Genomic DNA, 19,943 nt, shown 5'->3' on the forward strand with positions numbered 1-19,943 from the left:
ATGATGAACTTAGCTGATAGCTTAACTGATGAAGCTCATTTCACTCAACAGATTTATTCCATTCTGAAAATATCAAAATATATAGGTACTGATGTAGGCAACAACATAATGTACAGACACGGTCTATACAAATGTCAACTTGTTACTGGTTTAGAATTACCTTTTATGCCATCAGTGAATACCTTTTATTCTGACTAGTCACATGGGAAAATTATATCTCATCTTAATTTTGACTAGATTGAAGTGCTCTGAAACTTGACAATTCATTTATCCTGCAGCATGTGTCCTCGTTTCCCTGTTCAAATCCAGCATAATTATAATGGCATGTAGATATATGGCCACTATTAAGAAGTGCATGAAACGAAGGCCGTTGTATCCCTCATGAAAATCAACAATGGTTTTACCACAAATTAAGATACAAAAACATGATGACAACAAATTCAGCAGTTTAACCATGGTATTTTTCGTACTGTTTATAGAAATGTTGATAAATATACACAGGAAAAAACATTGTTACTAACGTTACACTGTTTTAATAAAAACAATGGTTAATTTTCATAAGGGATTTCAGAGGGAGAAATATTTTGGAGCTGTAACGTTAAAAGTTTCAGGTTTGACTCTGTTCGTTCCTATAATAACGTCAAGTTGACAAAAAACCTAACATTTATGCCAAACAAAAACGTCGATATCCGTTATCGTCGACTAACGTTATTGTTTATCACCTTGAGCAACGTACGTTATTGTGCTACTCAAGTTAACCACCGTCTGACATCATAATGTTGGCTTTAAACACGATACTCATTACACGTAAGTGGCATACTATATCGAGTTTTAATTATCTTTACCTGAATTTTGTAAATATAACGTTGTTATAACGAACACAAGATGGCGCCAGCCAGGTGTGCGACTTCAAAACGAACCTCCGGTTAAACACCGCTGCTAAATGGGAACAGAGATTGGCCAATCGCAATCAAGTATTTCAGGTCGCCCTAAATTTACATGGCTTATATTCTCGCTTAAAATTCAAATTAATACCAATAACGCAGAGAATGTAAGTGTATGCATTCAAGAGTAAAAGGATGTGAACATAACGCCTGTTTATATAGCCCGAAGAACGACTCAAAGTTGTTTTCTGTTGAAACAGAATCAAACCCGAAACAATATTAAAAGAAAAAAATATAGAAAATCTATAATGATTATTGTTAAATATCCTTAGCTGTGTAGCTGAAGATTTTCTTGGGTGAATAATAGGCTTTAAATGTACAGAAACAGTCCGGACACATGACCAGAATTGAACAGAGCAATATTTTGGTTGCTGAAGATCACATAAATTAGAATCTCTGCAATATGTAAAATAATATTGGTTAAAGTTAAAAATAAGATTTTTTTAAACGGTTAAAAGAAAGAAAAAAAAAGGCAAATACATACTTTTGGCTTCAGAAACAAACCTATTTGAACATGACATAAGATATAAGAAGCAGTTCATGGAGAATTTCCACTCCAGAGGCAAAGGTCATGAAGAGCAGAAGAAATGAAAACATGGTGTTCCAATGAATGATGGGAAACTCCATAGTAACACCTTAACCAAAATAAATAATGCAATATCCCAATCCTGTGATCCAACAGATTTGGTACCATCATAAGCTTGCAGAGATATGATGCGTGAAATGAAACAGCCAAAAAATTCCTGGAGGAAGAAGTGATCACATGATGTTCAAGATGAAATATTTCAAGAGGTGGATCTTGGTATTTCCAACATGAGCTACCGGAAGGTTCTGAGACAAGTTTGCAAAGTCTTTCTGACAGCATTTAAGAAGAGTTCTTATATAAAGAAAAAAATATCTGATGATGCGTAACACTGTCCTGTGGAGAATTACATAAGGGAGGGTATACTATGGACTTGGGGCAAATTTTCTTGGCCTCTGAGAGAAAAATAAAATATATAATTTAAGTTGACATACAATAGAGATATGAATAAAATTGTGGGGGCGCGGACCCGCTGACATTTAAAAACAGACAAAAAAGCCTGTTTGCTTTGAGTCAAACCCTTCTGTCCTGTTACAGGAATTCTGAAGGATTTGTAACTTAAGGCAAAGTTTATTATGATTAATTTTAGCTTTTAAACCCATGATTTAATTTTTGGAAGGCTCAAACAGAAGATGCACAAGAAAATTAGGTAGAAATTGCTTGGTTGATCCGATGGGAAAGGGGGTAAAAACTAAACAAATGTAATGCAATACAATCAGAAGGTCTTGACTGATGTTCCAGAATGTTCTTGGAAAAACAGCTGCTTGTATATGCTTGATAAATAATGTTACGCATGCAATGGAAAGACCAAAAATTCAAATAGGCACACCCCCACCATGAATGTATAATTTTCGAATGAGTCAAATTTAAATTAAAAGGCTAAACATTATTGCACAAGTGCCAACATGGACACCATGTCAAAGTATCGACTCTAAATTCATACATTTCCGCCCCAAAGCACTTCAGAACATTCAAATACATGATTCAATGAGAGTAGGCCATAATATGTTAAAAGAAAAAAAATCATCAAAATGAACTTGGCGGGGCGGTGACCTGTGCAGAAAAGTGTCAAGCATTACAGAACACTTCAGTTGTGCTTCAACATACAGTAAACTGTCACAGAGGCTGTTGTCAGGCAACGAGGCTTTCAATTTTGCATGGCGATGTTCAAGACGTTATGCCGTGAAGGATGAGCCTGTGCTTTCCAATTAGACCTTCACATCCCTGTTTTACATCCAAGACTGATCATGAAAAATAATCCAGAAAAATTATGTAAGGGACACAATTTGAGGGGGAGAAGAAAAAAAGGTCCTGACAGATCCTGTAATCACACGGTCACTGCTACATTTAAAACTGTGCATATCTCATACAAAGTTGAAAGGATTAAAAGACTAACACCTCTGAGCACTGTACTGGTTACTGGTTTGTGTTACATGCCCCTTTCTTCCTCCTCCAATGATGGGCTGATTGGCAGTATCCAGGACCAATAACATGGCAGCATTCTTTATTTAAACACCAAAAGTGGTATTGAGGTTTGGGGGTTCAGAATGGAAGAGGTGGAGAGTGGGTCAGACTCCAATCCAGAGCCTTCAGACCGGTCCGTTAGGCATGATCTCAGCTGAAGAGGGAGCTTCGACTCTGTGAAAGAATGAGAGAGAGAGAGATTAAGAGAGGGTGGAGGGAGTTTGTTGTTATCGTATAACAAGCTTGATATGTAATCACTGTTACCTTGTCTCTGTCACAGTGGTGGCATCTGACTCTTCTATAGGCGCTGAAGACTGACTACTGTCTGTAATGGTGAGCTTCTTCAGAGCTTCGGTAGGCACATCACTGAAAAGTGCAAAGGGTCAGAATCAGAATACTTTCAGATAGTAAAGCTATTGCTGCTATTTACACTACAAAAATCTGTTTGTAGGCGTAACTAAACCAGGGTTTCTGCAGGTTTCTTCAAGTCAAATTTAAGACCATTAAGATAGAAATGTATTTATATGTATATATATATATATATATATATATATATATATATATATATATATATATATATATATATATATATATGTATATGTATATGTATATGTATATATATATATATATATATATATATATATATATATATATATGTGTATGAGTATATGTATATGTATATATATATATATATATATATATATATATATATATATATATATATATATATATATATATATATATATATGTTTATGTATGTATATGTATATATATGTAGTATATGTATATATATATATGTGTGTGTGTGTGTGTGTGTGTGTGTGTGTGTGTGTGTGTGTGTGTGTGTGTGTGTGTGTGTGCGCGCGTGTGTGTGTGTGTATATAGCTGTTGTGAATTGTATCTCTTTGCAAAAAAAAAACAACCTAAATATAAAAACAAAAGTTTTGAGATGGATTTTTGGTAATTAGGTGTTGGCCTTTATTATTTTAAGACCTTTTTAAAATTATTTAAGACCTACAACTCAATATTTCAGGGATTTTAATACTTTTTAAGGCCTAAAATTATGTTTTTGTACTTATGTTGTTTGCGGACACCCTGTAAATAATCACCACAGCTTTTTACTGACAACATTTAACACTAAAACCATCAGGGGTTGCTAAATACCCAAGACCGCCTGTGCTGGTAAATTTTACCCATGCACGAATTCTGTTTAGTAATGGTAAAAACAACAACAACATTATTTCCCAGTATTATGCTACGGTGTTAAAGAACTGCCTAGAGTCATGAAAAGATCATTTCTAGTGATTAATTCTAGGATCTGGATCAGCTATTAGATAATATATTGATGCGACCCGGATAGATAACTTATTTCCCCACCATAAGGCTCTACATCGTTCAAGACAAGACATTTTGTGGTTCTAATACCTCTAAAAATTATTTTATGCATTATGACTTAATTTACTATAACCACTTATTTAGTGAGTGAAAGAAATTGGCGAACGAGTTCTAGTGTTAAAAATGGGAACATTATTCATTTCCCAATGTCATGAGAATCCTTTTGTTTCTAAAACTATTGAGAAAGAGTAGGCCATCCACACATAATGTGTTATTCCATTCCAATATGCTTCTTTTCTGTTGTTTTTCTGTTTCAAGTGCTAGATGGACATTTGGGACTGTTACACCGGCTTGCATCTAGCAAACGCAGCATTTTTATGACACTGTGTTTAGGTTAAAAGAATTTCAAGTTTTACAAGCAGCACTGCATATCAATGCCAGTCCCAAAGTAGTGAACTAATCATAAAAACCCTGTGATATTTCAAGCATTGCAAGCTTCTGTTTACAGTATTGAGTTAACATGAAAAGCAGGTGCTTTTCATTTAAAACCATTCCTAATCACTGCGTCTCATATTTTAAGACACTAAATTGCATTCTGTTTGAATGGCTCCGAATACTGCTATTGGTTTGCGAAATGTTCTTACCTTGAGGATGCTGTTGTCTGGTTGGCAGGTGTCTTAGGAGAACCCTGTGTCTTATTTTCTCCAGGGTCCTCCTCACTGTCTGAGCCACCAGACGAGCTGCTGTCTGAGGCCACCAGAGGGGCTTTTTGCCCAGAACTTTCTTCCCACGCTCCTGTAGCTGACTCACTGCTGGCCACTGCAAAAGAAGCAGGCAAAAATCACATAATTTCAATTTTCATTTTAGCTCTTTAACTGCATCTGCTTAATTTGCATTACTAAATGATGATAAAGACAAGTAAATTCTGAAGTATGCTTTCTTAATGCATATTATGTATGGAACATGTAACTTTCTTATAGTTATTTCACAAGTCTGAGTCCAGTTTTATTATTAATTTTACAGTCAATAGCTTGTGCTCTTTTTGGCCTTTAATGTAGCTGATATGTTAAATATCATGGTTTAAAGGTTTCTATTTTTTACCTGATGGTTTTAAGAGTTTGTTCATAAGAACATAAAATGTGATTTCTGTTAAATGTACTTCATCAGGTAACTTTAGAAAAGCACTCTGAAAATGGGCAACCAAGCACACAGTTTCCAATGTCGTGTAATAACTGATGTTATTCAGACAGATGCAAATGGAGCTACTCACAGTTCTTATCTTCTCCTTGTTGAGGTTGTCCCTCAGTTTGGCTGGACTCTGTGCTGTAAAGAAAAATCCAGTGGATCAGCACAGATAAAGGCATTCCCACAATTCAAAGATTCAAACCATCCAATAATTGCTTCTTACTTTAAACATTTCAAAATCTTAATTAGGAACATTATACAGAGGAGTGTTTTATTTACCTGCTGAAAGGCTGGAACTCAGTGAAACTAGCCCAGCCGGTGTCCTGCTGACCCTCACTGCCCTGCTGAGGGGAACCACCCCAGGAACCAGAGGAGCTCACCTCTGCCTCACTAAAACTCGCCGTCCAGCCTGGGTCTATGCACAACAAAAATAGGAACAATAAATGAAGGTAGCAAGCAGAAAGATTTAGAGTTAGGCAAATATTTCAGCACTCACTTTGAGTCTGAGCTCCTGTAGACTGCTGAGGACTTGCCTCTTCCTCAACATCCTCTTCCTCTGAGGCCGACCCGCGGCCTCCACCCCCATTCCTTACAGCACTCTTAGGTGAACTATCTGAAGAAAGAGACACCCCGAATCTGGAAACAAGAAACAGACAATGGGAGTACAATAAACTAAACAGCAAAACCCCAGCATTTCCTCAAGCATTTGATCTGTGTGCTGTACCTCGATCTGGATTTGATTTGTGTTGCATAGTTAATTTCTTTTTCATCCCAAATATCCTCCTCTTCCTCACAGTCATCAAACTGCTGGATTCTTTCTTTACAACACGCCTCAAAAGCTGCAGCATTGGCCTGCAATAACACAACGAGCAAAATAAAGCATCGGAACAAACAGATACACAGCATGCTTATGAATAGTGTTTTCAGTGGCAGCCACTTACACTATGATCATCTGCGTCTATATTGAAGTTAATTTCAGCAATCCGATCAAACGCAGCACTGAAAGATTGAAAGAGGTCTCTTAAAGATCACTGACAATCTTCACAACACATATCAAAGCAAGTCTATGCAACCTACTGCAAAACCTATCATTTGATCTGAAAAAACTCAAACATCTTAGACATGCAGACGCACAACCCATTTAGCACTCACTTGATATTTTCATCATGTTCACTGAACTCTTCATCATTAAAACCAAACTGATCCACAAAATTGGCCGTCATCTGCTGTATCTGGTAATCAGAGAATGCCTGAAAGAAAAGGCAAATATATATTAGATTACAAACGCTTAAAACACATTCATGCTAACTCTTAATGTCTTGCTTCTTACCTGTTGGATGGACAGATCATTGGGGAAGGGGCTCTCCATGTCATCATCTTCACTAGATGAGTGCAAGTTATGGGTGCTCACCTAGAACACAAAATTAAACCATTCGGAAATCAGCATTAAACAACAAGCTCAGAACATGACAACAATAAAGACTGACACTAAAACAAAAAGCCATTTGATTAAAAACTCTGAGATATTTTCTATTAAGATTAAAATATAATAGTATTATAAAAAATATTAAAAAATAAAGTATTTTACAATTAGACGATGGAGGAGGATTCCACGACCAATATAATTATAATTTACAGCAAAATCATACAAATTATATTAAAATATTATAAAAAATAAACATAACATAAAAAATTATCCAATATTATTCATCCATCTAATCCAATGGCTGTATAAAATATGGATGATGCGACAGCGCCATTTCCCATTGAACGCTTTGAGGGCAAAACACCTCCGTGACGGGTACAACTGTCGCAAAAGACTGCTGAAATTGGAGCCCGGTATGCGCAGAAGGACAGTCTAATGGAGCCAGAGGAGCCGCGGAATCGAGCTTCCAACCAAACGCTTGATGTAAAATCAACCACGCCCCATGCACTTCTCACTTGACCGCCGGTATCTGCACTATAACAAAGGCTTGCTGATGTAAATATAAGCATTTACATTTAAAAACAAGCAGTAATATACGGTTTAAAAACTGTGTGATGAAAGCTGTTATAATTTAATAAAAGCAATGCATGTTAGACTGCAGAAATAAACAATCTTTCATACACTCTAGCCTGAGTTAGACTAATATGAGCACAAAAAATATTCTCTTATAACAGGGTTGTTAGTATTTGTTATCTTCACAGGGGAAGAAATAACACTTGTAAAATATGAACAATAACATATAAACAACACATACATTTTTAGAAAGGTTTTTATTTTTAATTGGCAATCAACGGAACTCAAAATATAGCCTACACGCCATTTCCCGACTTACCATGCGGGAAAAATCATGCGTTTAAAAGATAAATACAGCAAGATTTCTAAATATAAGTAGGATATTTACACATCCCAACCCTGCAATTCATCAATTTGTACAAAAAACTTTGCAGTATTAATGCATCAACTGATGTCTGTCAGCTGCTGCAACATCGTTTGTATTGTTTATTATTTTTTGCTTGTTTTGTATTGTGCTTGTATATATATATATATATATATATATTTTTTTTTTTTTGCCTCCATTTTCATTTGGTTTATTCGATGCCTTAATTATATCTGGCAAAGAGGAATTTACATTCATTTTAATGTTTATTAGCAGTTTTCAAATAAAAAGCCATCAGTAAATGATGTATATAATTAATATATAACATTTACAGCTCTATTTGTTATATAAGATTCGGATTCAGTAGATTAACTCAACAACATGCCAAAACTGAAAATGCAGAGACGTCCTGTAAATCAAGTTCAAATAACCTTACAGGAGATCAACGTGGAGATCAGCTAACATTAGTTTTGCCTTCCTAATTATTATTTCAGACCCATAAAGGAATTACTGCTAGATAGCAATCACCTGTATTTTCCCTGTCATACTTAAATTTGTTTACAATGTGTCATTTCTCATGCAGCTTTTATTGTTATTTTTATATTAAAATTCTTGATTCTTGTGCACTTCAAAATGTATTCAATTTTATTATTATTTAATACTTGTGCAATCAATACAGGTTTATTATTATTTATTTTAGCCTTTATTTGAATATTTGCAATATAGATGTATGCTGTTTGCATTTTATTCAAAGGTTAACCTTAGTGCCTACAGTTTGCATTTACATAGTAGCCTGCGTTTGCTGTTTTATCAACACAAATGGTTGTAATAACGTTAACAAAGGTGAGGTTTTATATAATGAAGATTTAATCGCGCCAGCTCCTCCGGGCCGCAGCCCACATACTTTCGGGCTGATTCCAGCTCGGATGCGGCAGGGTCGGCTCGCTAACGGCCGCCGCATCTGGGCGAGTAGATACAGCAACGGAGTCGGGACGAGGGGTAAGTCTCCGGCAGGCGAGGATATAGCTAGCAGGAACTGACCCGAGTGTATTTTGCTATCAGGGTGGTTAGGCGTGCAAACTAATAAAGCCCAAAAAGCCCTGACCTTACCAAATAAACAGTGTTCCACCAGATCCTGTATGTCAGAAACTAGGGTTTACTGCTGAACTCATTTTATCGTGGTAAAATAACACCGAAATCGAATAATAACACTTCAGTCTCCTGCCGAAGCAGGACGGTCTGCTTTGAGAAACTGTCAATCGCAGTTGTCAATCACGATGACACGCCTAGCAATAAATTACTGTTTACAAAAATGAAGATCTGCACCTATATCAGCACGATAACCAGTGCCTTAATTGACCAGAACCATCTTTCGAGACATTTTATAGCAAGTGTAATTAATTTTTTTTATTTGGGCTCAAGTCTCCTTCATTAACACGATGGAGACAGGCTTTATGACTTGTACTGCAGCCAGCCCCCAGGGGGCGATCTAACGGCTGAGACCTTCACTCAAAAGCAGGCTTGCGGCACACTTGATCTAATCCAATTAAATGTCTGTGTGTGTGTGTGCGTGTGTGTGTGTGCGTGTGTGTGTGTGTGTGTGTGTGTGTGTGTGTGTGTGTGTATGGTTGAGTGCATTCCTCACCAAATCTACTGTGTTTCTTCTGTTAGTCTCTCTCAGTGTTTCACCCACAAAACTCTCCCAGCGGCCTCTGCAGTCTTCTGGTAGCTCTGTGGATACAACATGTCAGTAACCACACTTTTCCATTACCATATGCATAAACTCCGTGGCTCCTTTGACATAATTTACACTACAAACCTTTAATTAGGTCATTAATTTGAGAGTGAGCCAACCCTTTTTCTAGGTTTTGAACCACAGTGTTTGCAATTCTTGTCAGGTGACCCATGTTTCCTCTTCGTCTGCCCCCTTCAGTCCTGGAGATTGAAGTTAGAGAAACTTCATTCAACCAACAGACAGACATAAACAAATACTGACAGATGAGCTTCATGATACTATCACACATATTAAAGGGGGACAGCACATACAATCAAGACAGGGAATAAATAAGGGTGTCTCACTGGATTTTGTCATTTTCCTCCCAAGCATCCAGAATCCTTTGCACCAGCCGGCAATGCTGGAAGAGCTGAGGAAAGCATAATTATAATAATAATGAAGAAAAACAAGAAATGTGAGTAAGGAAAATGACAGACAATACAGGCAGAAAGCAAAAGTGATTCGTCCTTCCTCAACAAACCAAGAATACAAAAAAATCTAAAGTCAATAAAGACTTGGTAGTTTGTTTTAAAAAATTCTGTGTACTGCATTCACATTTTTACATATTAATGAGATTTTTAAAAATCCTTTGCATTAGGATCACTGATTTGAGCATATTTATTTGATTAAAAAAACAGTGTAACAGTTGTGTATAACAATTTAAATATTACAATATTACAAATTGAAGTGAAATTACATTTTCTTTTTATTTAAAAAACATCACTAATATGCTCTTATTGCTTATTTTTTATAGGTCCCATGATGTGCTTTGAGATGTGTATTTTTATTCAATGTTTGACGTAATCTCAACTAAAACAAGCAGAGGGTGGGACATAATAAGTAGCTCCTCCACTTTTTAAAAAACAGGCAATAGCCTTATGTTTTTAAGCACAGTGAGTGTGATTGAGCTTAAGCGCATCAATAGAAAACCAAGTGTCTTGAAGGGGCCGTAACAGATACTAGAGAGCATTTGACTGCTTAAGATTTGATGAGAAACTGAAGTATGAGGTGATAAATATTGATCCATTTAGGCGGACGTGATGAACTGCAAGCTTTGGATGGTCATATCAAGATTTATATCTTCTAAACACGCATTTTTTCACTGTTTTGGAGCACACTTTCTTATAGATATCTTTAAAACTATGATATTGATACTAACGTCTAAAAACTTTGGTTTAATTTCACTGGACCATTGATTAAAGCAATATTTCTGTTGCTACAGAAATCATAATTCTGAATCTGAGAAACATGTCCAATTCCAACGAAGTGTTACCACTTCAAAATTACAGTAATTATGAGATGGCAAAATTATTTATAGCTTAAAATGAAAAGTTCCAGATCCAGCTGATCAAGTTCTTCTAGCCTATTTAGAAAACAAATGTATGTTTTCTGAAACAAGGTTGAAACTAGGCCAAAGGGCCTGATAGGAGTTTAGTGTTAAACTAAATAAAACTAATCACAAGAAGAAAGCAGAAATGTCTGTAAAATAAATATGGCTTATAGCAAATGACCTACATTGGCAACAAGAGCATCTTGAATGGGTGTGTTTGCTGGATCTAAGCTGCTGTTTTGGCCAGGCGTTCCCTCCTCTGCCTGGATGTCTGTAGCTGGTCTTTCCTCGTGGTTCTGCAGACCTGGGTTCTGGACGTCTGATTGGGCAGAGTGGTTTAAGATAGATGCCACACACAGCTCCACTTGCAAGTGCAAGAAATTATTCCAGGTGTATTTAAAGAATAAATCCTGCAACCAGAGATAAGAAGTGGAGTGGAAAAAAAAATATTAAAAACAAGATCGCCCACCCACAGCCAGCTAATGATGAGTCTGCGATATTCAATGTGTGTGCGTAAGTGATTTACCAACAGCAGGTCCATGGTGTTGAGTCTGCAGATCTCTTGGCAGATGCTGAGGTCGCAAGTCTGCAGCAGGGAGGCCACCAGTCTGGCCACATGAAGGCGGGCGCTTCCCAGGGGCTGCTCCAGAACGCCCACTGTAGTGAGTATTGCACTTCTCTGTCCACAGCAAAATAAAGAAGATTGACATTGTTAGAGGCCTGTCAATCTCAGCATTGCACACTGATTGTTGAGACAGCAGCTCTGCTCCAAAACATAATGAGCTGCCAACACAGATTGGCACACTGACGCATCATTAAAATAAAACATAAAATCATGTAGTTATGCGGCAAATCATTCTACCTTAAGACACCTTATATTTGCAATGAAACAGAAGCAGCAAGAGCATAGACAGCATAAAACAGCATAGCATGTTTAACTATGTTCACTATATTACAACATGCATGTGTATTGGATTATTAAAAAAAGAGATAAAAATGTAGAACAAGGACTGAGTTAATAAAATGGGCAATGGTAAGAGAACATTGTGGGTTTTTTAGTTGCAATTTTTTAATTTATGTTGTCTAGTTTAGAAGGCAGAGAATATAAAAGCATTCGCGTACATAAGCATTTACTCTTCAAAAGCCATCTAGGGTAAATGTGATTTTGATTACGTTTATACCTGTATCTAGTGTCGTCTACTTGTGTTCAGATTGGCATGAACATCTTATTAATAGCCTTAAACAGGGCCCAAAATTGCTATTATTGTAGGATGATATTATAGTAAAACTAGTTATTGATATTATTATTTATGATATTATTGTCGAACTAGCTATTATTGTAGTAGGATAGTATTCTAGAACTGTTTATGGGCTTTAAATCCCAATTTAACTGCCAAACATCTAAGTACTTTTATATAGAAAATGTAAATACCCAACAATTTTGTGTGAGGCTTACAAGTTGATGTTCATTGAAATTGATGTTGTTGGCATTGAAACAAGCTGACACTGGATCACAGAGTCTTTCAATGAGCTTCTCGTGTCATGGTTTATTTAAATGACAGGAAGTGGTAGTCAGCTATGAACAGTATTTAAAACCAGTCACTTGTAAGGTTTCACTTCAGTTAAGTATGCAACAAAGCCGCTTATGTCTAGCAACAGAGCTGGTGTCATCTGTGCAATATGCTTTAATCTTACAAAAGACACAGTCAGAACAAATGGATCAAAAGCCTTAAGATGACATTTTTTGTTATGTGCACTGGTACCGTAGGAGGGTTCAGTAGGAGCTGTTGGAAGTCCTTTAGATGAGGCTCAATAGCACGTAAAATACTGCTGTTGACAGTGTAAGACCTTTCACATCCCTGAGAATACAGGTCCATCAGACCCTCCAGCCTAAAAAATGCCAGACAGAGATAATAGAGGGATCATAAGATATTTAAAAAAGAAAAAAAGAGAGAACAGCGAGTGACCGACTACAGTTGTTTATTTTAAGTTTAATTAGGCCTTGTAATGGTTGAACTCACCCTGACCTTCGTGACTCCAGTAATGTAAGAAGCACTTGCGTTCCATTGACGACAGATGCTTCAGTCCTTTCCCCTTCAAACATGTTCTTTAAAAGCTCAGCCACATTCTCTTGTCTACAAAGTCATAAATATAAGTGAATGCAATAAAAAAAACAATGACTACAGAGAAGAAACAATGTCTGGCACACAGTTTTTATTCCACATGGCTCAATTTAATGCATACATTTAATCTTAGCTAACCAATATGGACACTTACGACTCCAGGACAGCGAGTAAGGGGTCTGGATCTGTGACCTCTGACAGCTGATTGGCCTGGTCTCTACTGAGTCGGATGATGTCACAAAGAGTCTGGGATGCATTAGATTTTCTCTGCACAACAATAAAGTTAAAAACTATATTTATATATTTACTTGGTCCATTTATTAAACTTTCATAAGTGAAATCATATGGGCCTGGGGTGAAAAGTTCAGCAGAGTGAGTGATATTTGTACCTCTTCATCTCTCCCCGTGTGCATGAGCTCTGTGAGTCTCTGGATTAGTCTCTCTTCATTCAGCCACTGCAAACACACATTCATTGACAGATCAGAGTTACACCCCAGATGACAAGTGAGGGAGGATTTAGCCAGGACTCGGAGGATAACAATGAGGTTCAATGTGGGTCAATGTCTCATTTAAGCAACGGAATTGCTTGATGTTCCTTGAAGGTATCATTTTTAAAGTCAGGTCAATGTAAAATTATACTGACCAAAATAAACCATCAATGAATATCCAAATTTACTTTAAACGGGACCATTCACACACAATGTTTATAAATACAACATTCATAAATAGTTGTTGTATACAAGAAGTGGTCCCTTAAAATAGCAGAAATATGTTTATTCTCCTTTACATTTGGCAATATTACTGTGCTTACATTGAGGACCTCCATCCTCAAGGGGGCAGGCTCTACACAGCTGATGAGGCGCAACAATAGGTCCATCATGGCCGAGGCATCGATGTGATTCAGCACCAGACTGATAAAGTTGTGTTTTTTCCTTAGGAAAGAGATTACCTGCAAGCAGAATAGCAGACAACTCATTAAACTAATTATACAAACCCCAGTATTACCGTTGCACTATTTGTTGTGTTCAGGTGTGTGTACCTGGTCTGTTTTACGTGCAATCAAGTTGCCAATGGTTTTGCTGAAGAAGGAGGCCAGCAGAGGATTAAGAGGGGGCTCCTGCTCCAGAAAATGGTAGAGCTTCTCCAAAAGGGATTCGTCTCCACCCAGCTTATCATTGATAAGAGCCACATCAGAGGTCAGGAGCTCACAGGCAATGTTTGGAAACCTGGATAAACAGAACCAAAGAAAGAAATCTATATTATATACTGATACATGTGACAATGCTATCAAAAACAAATGCAACAGTCTATGGTGACTTGGCCTTTAACTAAACAAACAAAGGCAGTTTCTGAGTTTCCAATGAAGGCAACTCAAATGTAACAAAGTTGCTCTGCAGAACTACTTATCATCTGTCTCTCAGAAAGTACTAAAGCAAATACCAGCCAACTCAGTGGTGCACTGCTGTCAATGCCGCAAGAGAGGGTTATATACTCTGCATCAATGACTTATATTGTGGAAATGGTAAATTTGACCAAAAAAGAAAAGAAAAACCAAGTGAAAAATCTGGATCAGTGTTGGCAAGAACATATTTTATTCAATGTAATAACATTTCACAACACTTGGAGAGAAAAGACGTTTTGAGTGAATCCACTTGCTCATTTCAAGACAAATGATTCTGCCTCCTACACACAGAGAACCAAATGATTAGTTTTAAATGAACCGTAATCTTTTTCTCTCACTCTAACCATATGGTCCCAACAGAAAGTGCTAAAAATTAGAGATTTTGAGCAATGAAATTATTTCACATATTTTATGTTGAACAATACAAGACTCGCAAACACAGAAACTCTTGATTTAAAACACAGATCTACCGCAACATTATGCAGTTGCTGTTACACATCAGCTTTCAACTCAATCATTTCTCTTTTCCATTTCCTTTTCCTACATTTGCCAATTTAACATTCCCCTCTCCACTTCTCTGCTCTTCTACATCTTCCCTGTCAATTTTACAGCCCTCTCGTAACCAGGAGCTAAAAGCACGCAGTGCTTCCAGTGAACAATATGTCCTACCATTACAATTCAGCAATTCTCAGTAGCAGTCTGGATAGTTTTTACTGCCAGGTAGACTATAGTTTGCTTGCAGTGAATAAACACATACGATGTAACATTAGTGAATTATCTGCAAAACGTCAAAGGAATAAAATGCCCCACCCTGTGTAAATTTATTTCATCCTTCATTAAATAATTTTTACCCCATGAAATTTTGTAGAGAAAATGAAACGTGACAGAATCCCTAAACTTGTAATGTCTTGTAATAATGGCACTTTTCCAACAGGTTTCCGGCACACTTCCCCATTAGTTTGTGTCAAACTCATATCATTGATAGAACCAAAGCTGTGGTGTCCACAGCCAGCCAAACTAGTTTCTTTCTTACTTGAAGCGAGTTTTCTCCTCCAAATCAGCAGGAGGTTCCTCAGTGATTAGAGTGACCAGTTCCTGCATACAGTGATCCTTGGAGAGGAAGAGCAGGAGCTTGCGGTTCTGTGCTTTGCATTCCTGCAGGACATCCTCCTCTTCCATCAACTCTCTCAGAGTCACGCCCTCTCGATCCAGCAGCTGGTCAATATGGGAGGTGTTGTTCAGGTCAAACTTCCAGAACATGATGGCGGTGGTGGCAGCTGCTGCAGGAAGCACAAGCCTGAAAAGGAGAAGGAAAGAAAGTGAAGATAACAAAGACAAGTGAAGGATAATGTAAAGCGCACAGGGTTATATATATATATATATATATATATAATATAATATAATATTATATTATATATATATATTATATTATATATATATATATATATATATATATATATATATATATATATATATATATATATATATATATATAATATATAATATTATATATAATATATATTATATATATATATATATATATATATATATATATATATATATATATATATATATATATAAATATACATACATATATAAATATACATACATATATAAATAAATATACATACATATATACACACAATCTTATACTAAATATTTTAAATAAGAAATCTCTAGCAATAGAAAGTACAATATAATTTGTGCAATAAACACAAAGGGGTGGAGGGGAATTCAAGGTGGCTGATTCACTAAATGAAAGACAAATAATGGCTTAACCATTTTTCCCTATTTACAACTGCTTTTAAAGATGTTTTTTGTGAAACATTTTACGTTTGTCTACGTTTGGGTGGGGAAAAAATATTATTTTATCTTTCTTAGAAAAAAAATCAGTTTAGATTTGTGTTGCATTTTTAATTTAAAGATTATCTGAAAAAGATAAAGCACTCTGGTTCAGTTGAGAACAACCGATGTAAAAAGGGTTTCAAATCAGTCCCTTATGAAGATCCATGATGATTAGGAAGCTTCCCTAAAAAGCAGCTGTATGTATCCAGCCTAATAGGTTTTGGAACCAAGTTACAAAGCGAGTGGGAGGGGGAAGAATAGCGATGGAAAGCAGAACTAACAGATGAAAGGGAATCTGGAGAACAGAAGAACAAGGAAGGGGAGAAAAATAATTGATGGACCTTAAAAGCATCCAACTAACACATCCCACTAAAAACAAAACATGAGGAGCAACTTTCTTTACGTACTGATTGAAATCACCTGTGCTGTGAAGATTTTCTAACAACTCTGGTCAGACCTTTCCCAATAGATGACTGATACCCACGCATAACACCCTGGGCGATACATTTCACACAGTCTGATAGGCCTCACTTGCTCAAAGAGATGTGATCTTTTAGTAAGCCTATGTAAAAGACTCCTCGGGAACTATAGCTCTGGAACATTGATACAGTTCTTTAAATAAATATATGTTTACCAGCTGATGAAACGTGTGAATCCTTAGTTACACCTCCTCCACAGAACGGCAGGCATTTGAGTGGCAGAATGCAGACAGCACTGAATGACCTAGCATTAATCTGCATGAGATCCACTTCCCTCCAGGCCTTCCTCGAATACACGCCTCACTGGGGAAAGATACAAGTATGAGAATCTGCAAACCCTTCAAAAATCAATGCAGCCAGTGTGTGAAAACACTTTGAACCAACGTGACAAACAATGCAGTACGATACATCAATATTGCATCATGTAGTCTGGGAACCTTAGAACCAAACAAAAGACTGTGCAAGGCTAAAATCGAAACTATGAAAGGTCTTGTGAACTGAGAAAGTTTTTACAATCGTCATTTCCTTGACAACAGTGAATAAATGCACAGAAACACTCTCTTCCTCAAATGTACCCATGTGCTAACACTCTAACAAATATACAAAGTTATTTTAAAAGGTGTAGTTAGCTCAAAAAGTTTTGCTTTACTCACACACAGACCATCCAAAGTGCCTGTTTACAGTAGAACATTAAATAAATATTCTCTGCACTTTGAGAGTCAAATACACAAGTAAAACAAAACTGATACCCTGGCTCCTAATGATCGGTGGCTTTATAATTGAGTAAAAATAAAGATCCATACAAGAACATTACTTAAACATTAGTTGTCAAACTGCTCTCATGTAGGTTTCTTGGACATAACGCTCAGTTTGCTTCATAAGATCACAGTGGATCAACATGCATTCATTTTGTTAGGACTGTATATGTTTGACTCAAAGTACCAGCAGCAGCTGACTTGTATTTTATGAATCACCTAGTACAACAGTTTTAGCTAAAAATCTTTAAAAACATTGAACATCTCGTCTAGTTTGAAGGAGAGTTAATTAACAGGTTTTTATTTTCAGGTGAACAATCCCTGAACATGATACTACTGTTGTTTGTACAATGCATATATACGTCTTGAGATTGTATTTTAAACCAGTTCTTGCTGTTATGCAAATTTCCATTTCCAACAAAATAAAACAGATAAAGAATGTCGTAAATTTTTTCCCTATAACATTTTGAAAAGAGTACAAGATTTGCATAGTTGAACACTGAAAAGCAACTTGAATTGAAAGTTACTACTGCGATGTGCTTTTGACAAATATTTTGATGAAATTCCAGTTAAAATAGGTGTCACTTGACTTTTTTCCTAAATGAAATGTGCACAAGCTGTGGTAAAGGTGCACATATGGCAGACTCAAAACAGCAGCTGGTAGCAGCTTCCTTAAGCACTATATGCTCATCTGATGAGCATGCTCATCTGTCAGCACACAGAACATACACCGGAAAGAATATCTATCATTGATCTGCAGCTGTGCAAGCTGTAGCACTTCTTTCGTTTTAAGAAAAGTGGCCAAAAAACAAAGACAAGTGGGCTTGTTTCCTTCTTTTATGTGGACGTGATTGTGTGCACGTGCAACAATAACAAGCAGAGACTCAGAGAGTTCCCTGATGAACTCTAAACAGGAAAGCAAAAGTCTCAGCTCTACAATTCATCAAAAATAGCAACAAGCAGCAGCAGCATTTGCACACAATGTAAGCTGCCATACACAGCAGACACGAGCGGGGATGTTGCATGGGATCTCTGACAAGCAGCTGAGGTCAAATAAGTTGGCACTGATTGCACAACTGTCCAGAAGTTGCCTGCTTAGGAAGTTGATCCAGCAAATTGTGCTGACCCCTGGACCCCCAGAGGGGGTGTTCATGCATTACAAAACGTCAAACGTGACTGCTATCTGTCATTCTGAACGACTGTGTATTACAACTCAATAGTTGGAGAGGATGAACTGACTTCTGCATTGCTCTTGTTGCTGCTAATAACAACATGATTTCAATCAAATGTTTACAACAGACGGCAATAACATACCAGAAGGTTTTTCACACCTTATAAAGCCGGGTAGGGTAAAGAACACATATTACTCTCTAACTCACACAGAAGACGACGGTTTTAAAGCAAAATACCAGTTACAGAAGAAAATCACAGTGGCTGAATGTTTACAGTAGGGCCCCGCTAACAGGCGTTAGCATCAGCGGCTAATATTGACGAAAAACTGGTTTCCGTATTTTCATAACAACCCCAAACTCGACCTAAACTACTCCGATACACTCTCGCTTATAGCCCAAATGAGGTTCGTAGGTGCGCAAATGACGTTAGGCCTTATTTAACTTCAAAGAACATTATGTTTTCGGTTTGTTTGCTAGCTCGTCTGGCTAACTTCAGCTGAATCTCTCAGAAGTTTCTTCTCATCCGAAGGGAATTTAAACAACGCATTTTCTGAGCAAAACACCCGTAGACATGTCTTTATGGTGCAAAGCAGAAAGAGTCGAGTCCAGCAGCGCTATCTGCGTATGGGGGCTGTCTTACCTCCGCTGAGTGTCTTCAGACGGGCTGCTCGGTTGTCTATCGGTGCTGCTCTGGCTTGTGCAGCGGTGGCGCTGCTGCTGCTGCCCCGCGCGCACTGTGAAACCCCGCAGCTGCCACGAGACCGTTTTCCTCACACTATCTGCCCAAAGCACGAGCCATCGTCCTCAAGAAAGTTGTTTTACTGCTCTCTTTTGTGTATGAATTGATTTTTTTTAAATTAGTCTGCTTATAATCGCAACGAAGAGTTACCTCGGCAAGGCGACGGAAGGGGGGTCGGAAAATAAAAATCGTTCATATGTTTGTATTCAAAATGGCGAAACTCTGTCATTGACGCGCGCGTGCGCGTGCTGTCAGATTATTGCTTGCGCATCGAGTGCACGCGCACGCGTTCATTCCACAAACTTTAACCAAGGGTAATCAAATCATGATCCTAATAAATAAAGTAGATCTACAATAAACAGTAGAAAATGTAACATTGTATAATATAACAAAATATGCAATATTACAATGTTATAATTTATAACAATAAGTATAAGGACCTAATTTATA

At 37.0% G+C, this 19,943-nt stretch overlaps 1 protein-coding gene across 1 annotated transcript; it reads right to left on the bottom strand.

Annotated features, from left to right (window-relative positions):
• Window positions 1–26: 26 nt before the first annotated feature.
• ppp6r2a (protein phosphatase 6, regulatory subunit 2a) lies at window positions 27–19,718 on the bottom strand. Its single transcript, XM_056455618.1, has 24 exons — window positions 19,395–19,718; window positions 16,983–17,130; window positions 15,537–15,800; window positions 14,141–14,327; window positions 13,913–14,050; window positions 13,491–13,556; window positions 13,256–13,368; window positions 13,000–13,113; window positions 12,742–12,868; window positions 11,505–11,657; window positions 11,164–11,388; window positions 9,954–10,018; window positions 9,694–9,809; window positions 9,520–9,605; window positions 6,842–6,922; window positions 6,664–6,761; window positions 6,453–6,510; window positions 6,236–6,363; window positions 6,008–6,147; window positions 5,791–5,926; window positions 5,597–5,649; window positions 4,971–5,145; window positions 3,256–3,357; window positions 27–3,165 (listed from the first exon to the last, which is right to left on the bottom strand). Exons 3-24 carry the CDS (start codon window positions 15,761–15,763, stop codon window positions 3,117–3,119), a joined length of 2,637 nt encoding a protein of 878 aa, XP_056311593.1. The 5' UTR covers window positions 15,764–15,800; window positions 16,983–17,130; window positions 19,395–19,718; the 3' UTR covers window positions 27–3,116.
• Between the last annotated feature and the right edge of the window lie 225 nt (window positions 19,719–19,943).

The sequence above is a fragment of the Danio aesculapii genome, chromosome 4 (genome assembly GCF_903798145.1).
Source record: "Danio aesculapii chromosome 4, fDanAes4.1, whole genome shotgun sequence".
NCBI classification, from domain to species: Eukaryota; Metazoa; Chordata; class Actinopteri; order Cypriniformes; family Danionidae; genus Danio; species Danio aesculapii.

What these genes read in the sequence shown, in the direction of transcription:
- ppp6r2a (XM_056455618.1), bottom strand. Translation starts at nt 15,763, where the DNA reads ATGTTCTGGAAGTTTGACCTGAACAACACCTCCCATATTGACCAGCTG. An exon ending in TACAGGAGCTCAGACTCAAA is followed by an intron (nt 5,927 to 6,007) that starts GTGAGTGCTGAA and finishes TGTTGTGCATAG; the next exon opens with ACCCAGGCTGGACGGCGAGT. An exon ending in ACCACTGTGACAGAGACAAG is followed by an intron (nt 3,166 to 3,255) that starts GTAACAGTGATT and finishes ATTCTTTCACAG; the next exon opens with AGTCGAAGCTCCCTCTTCAG.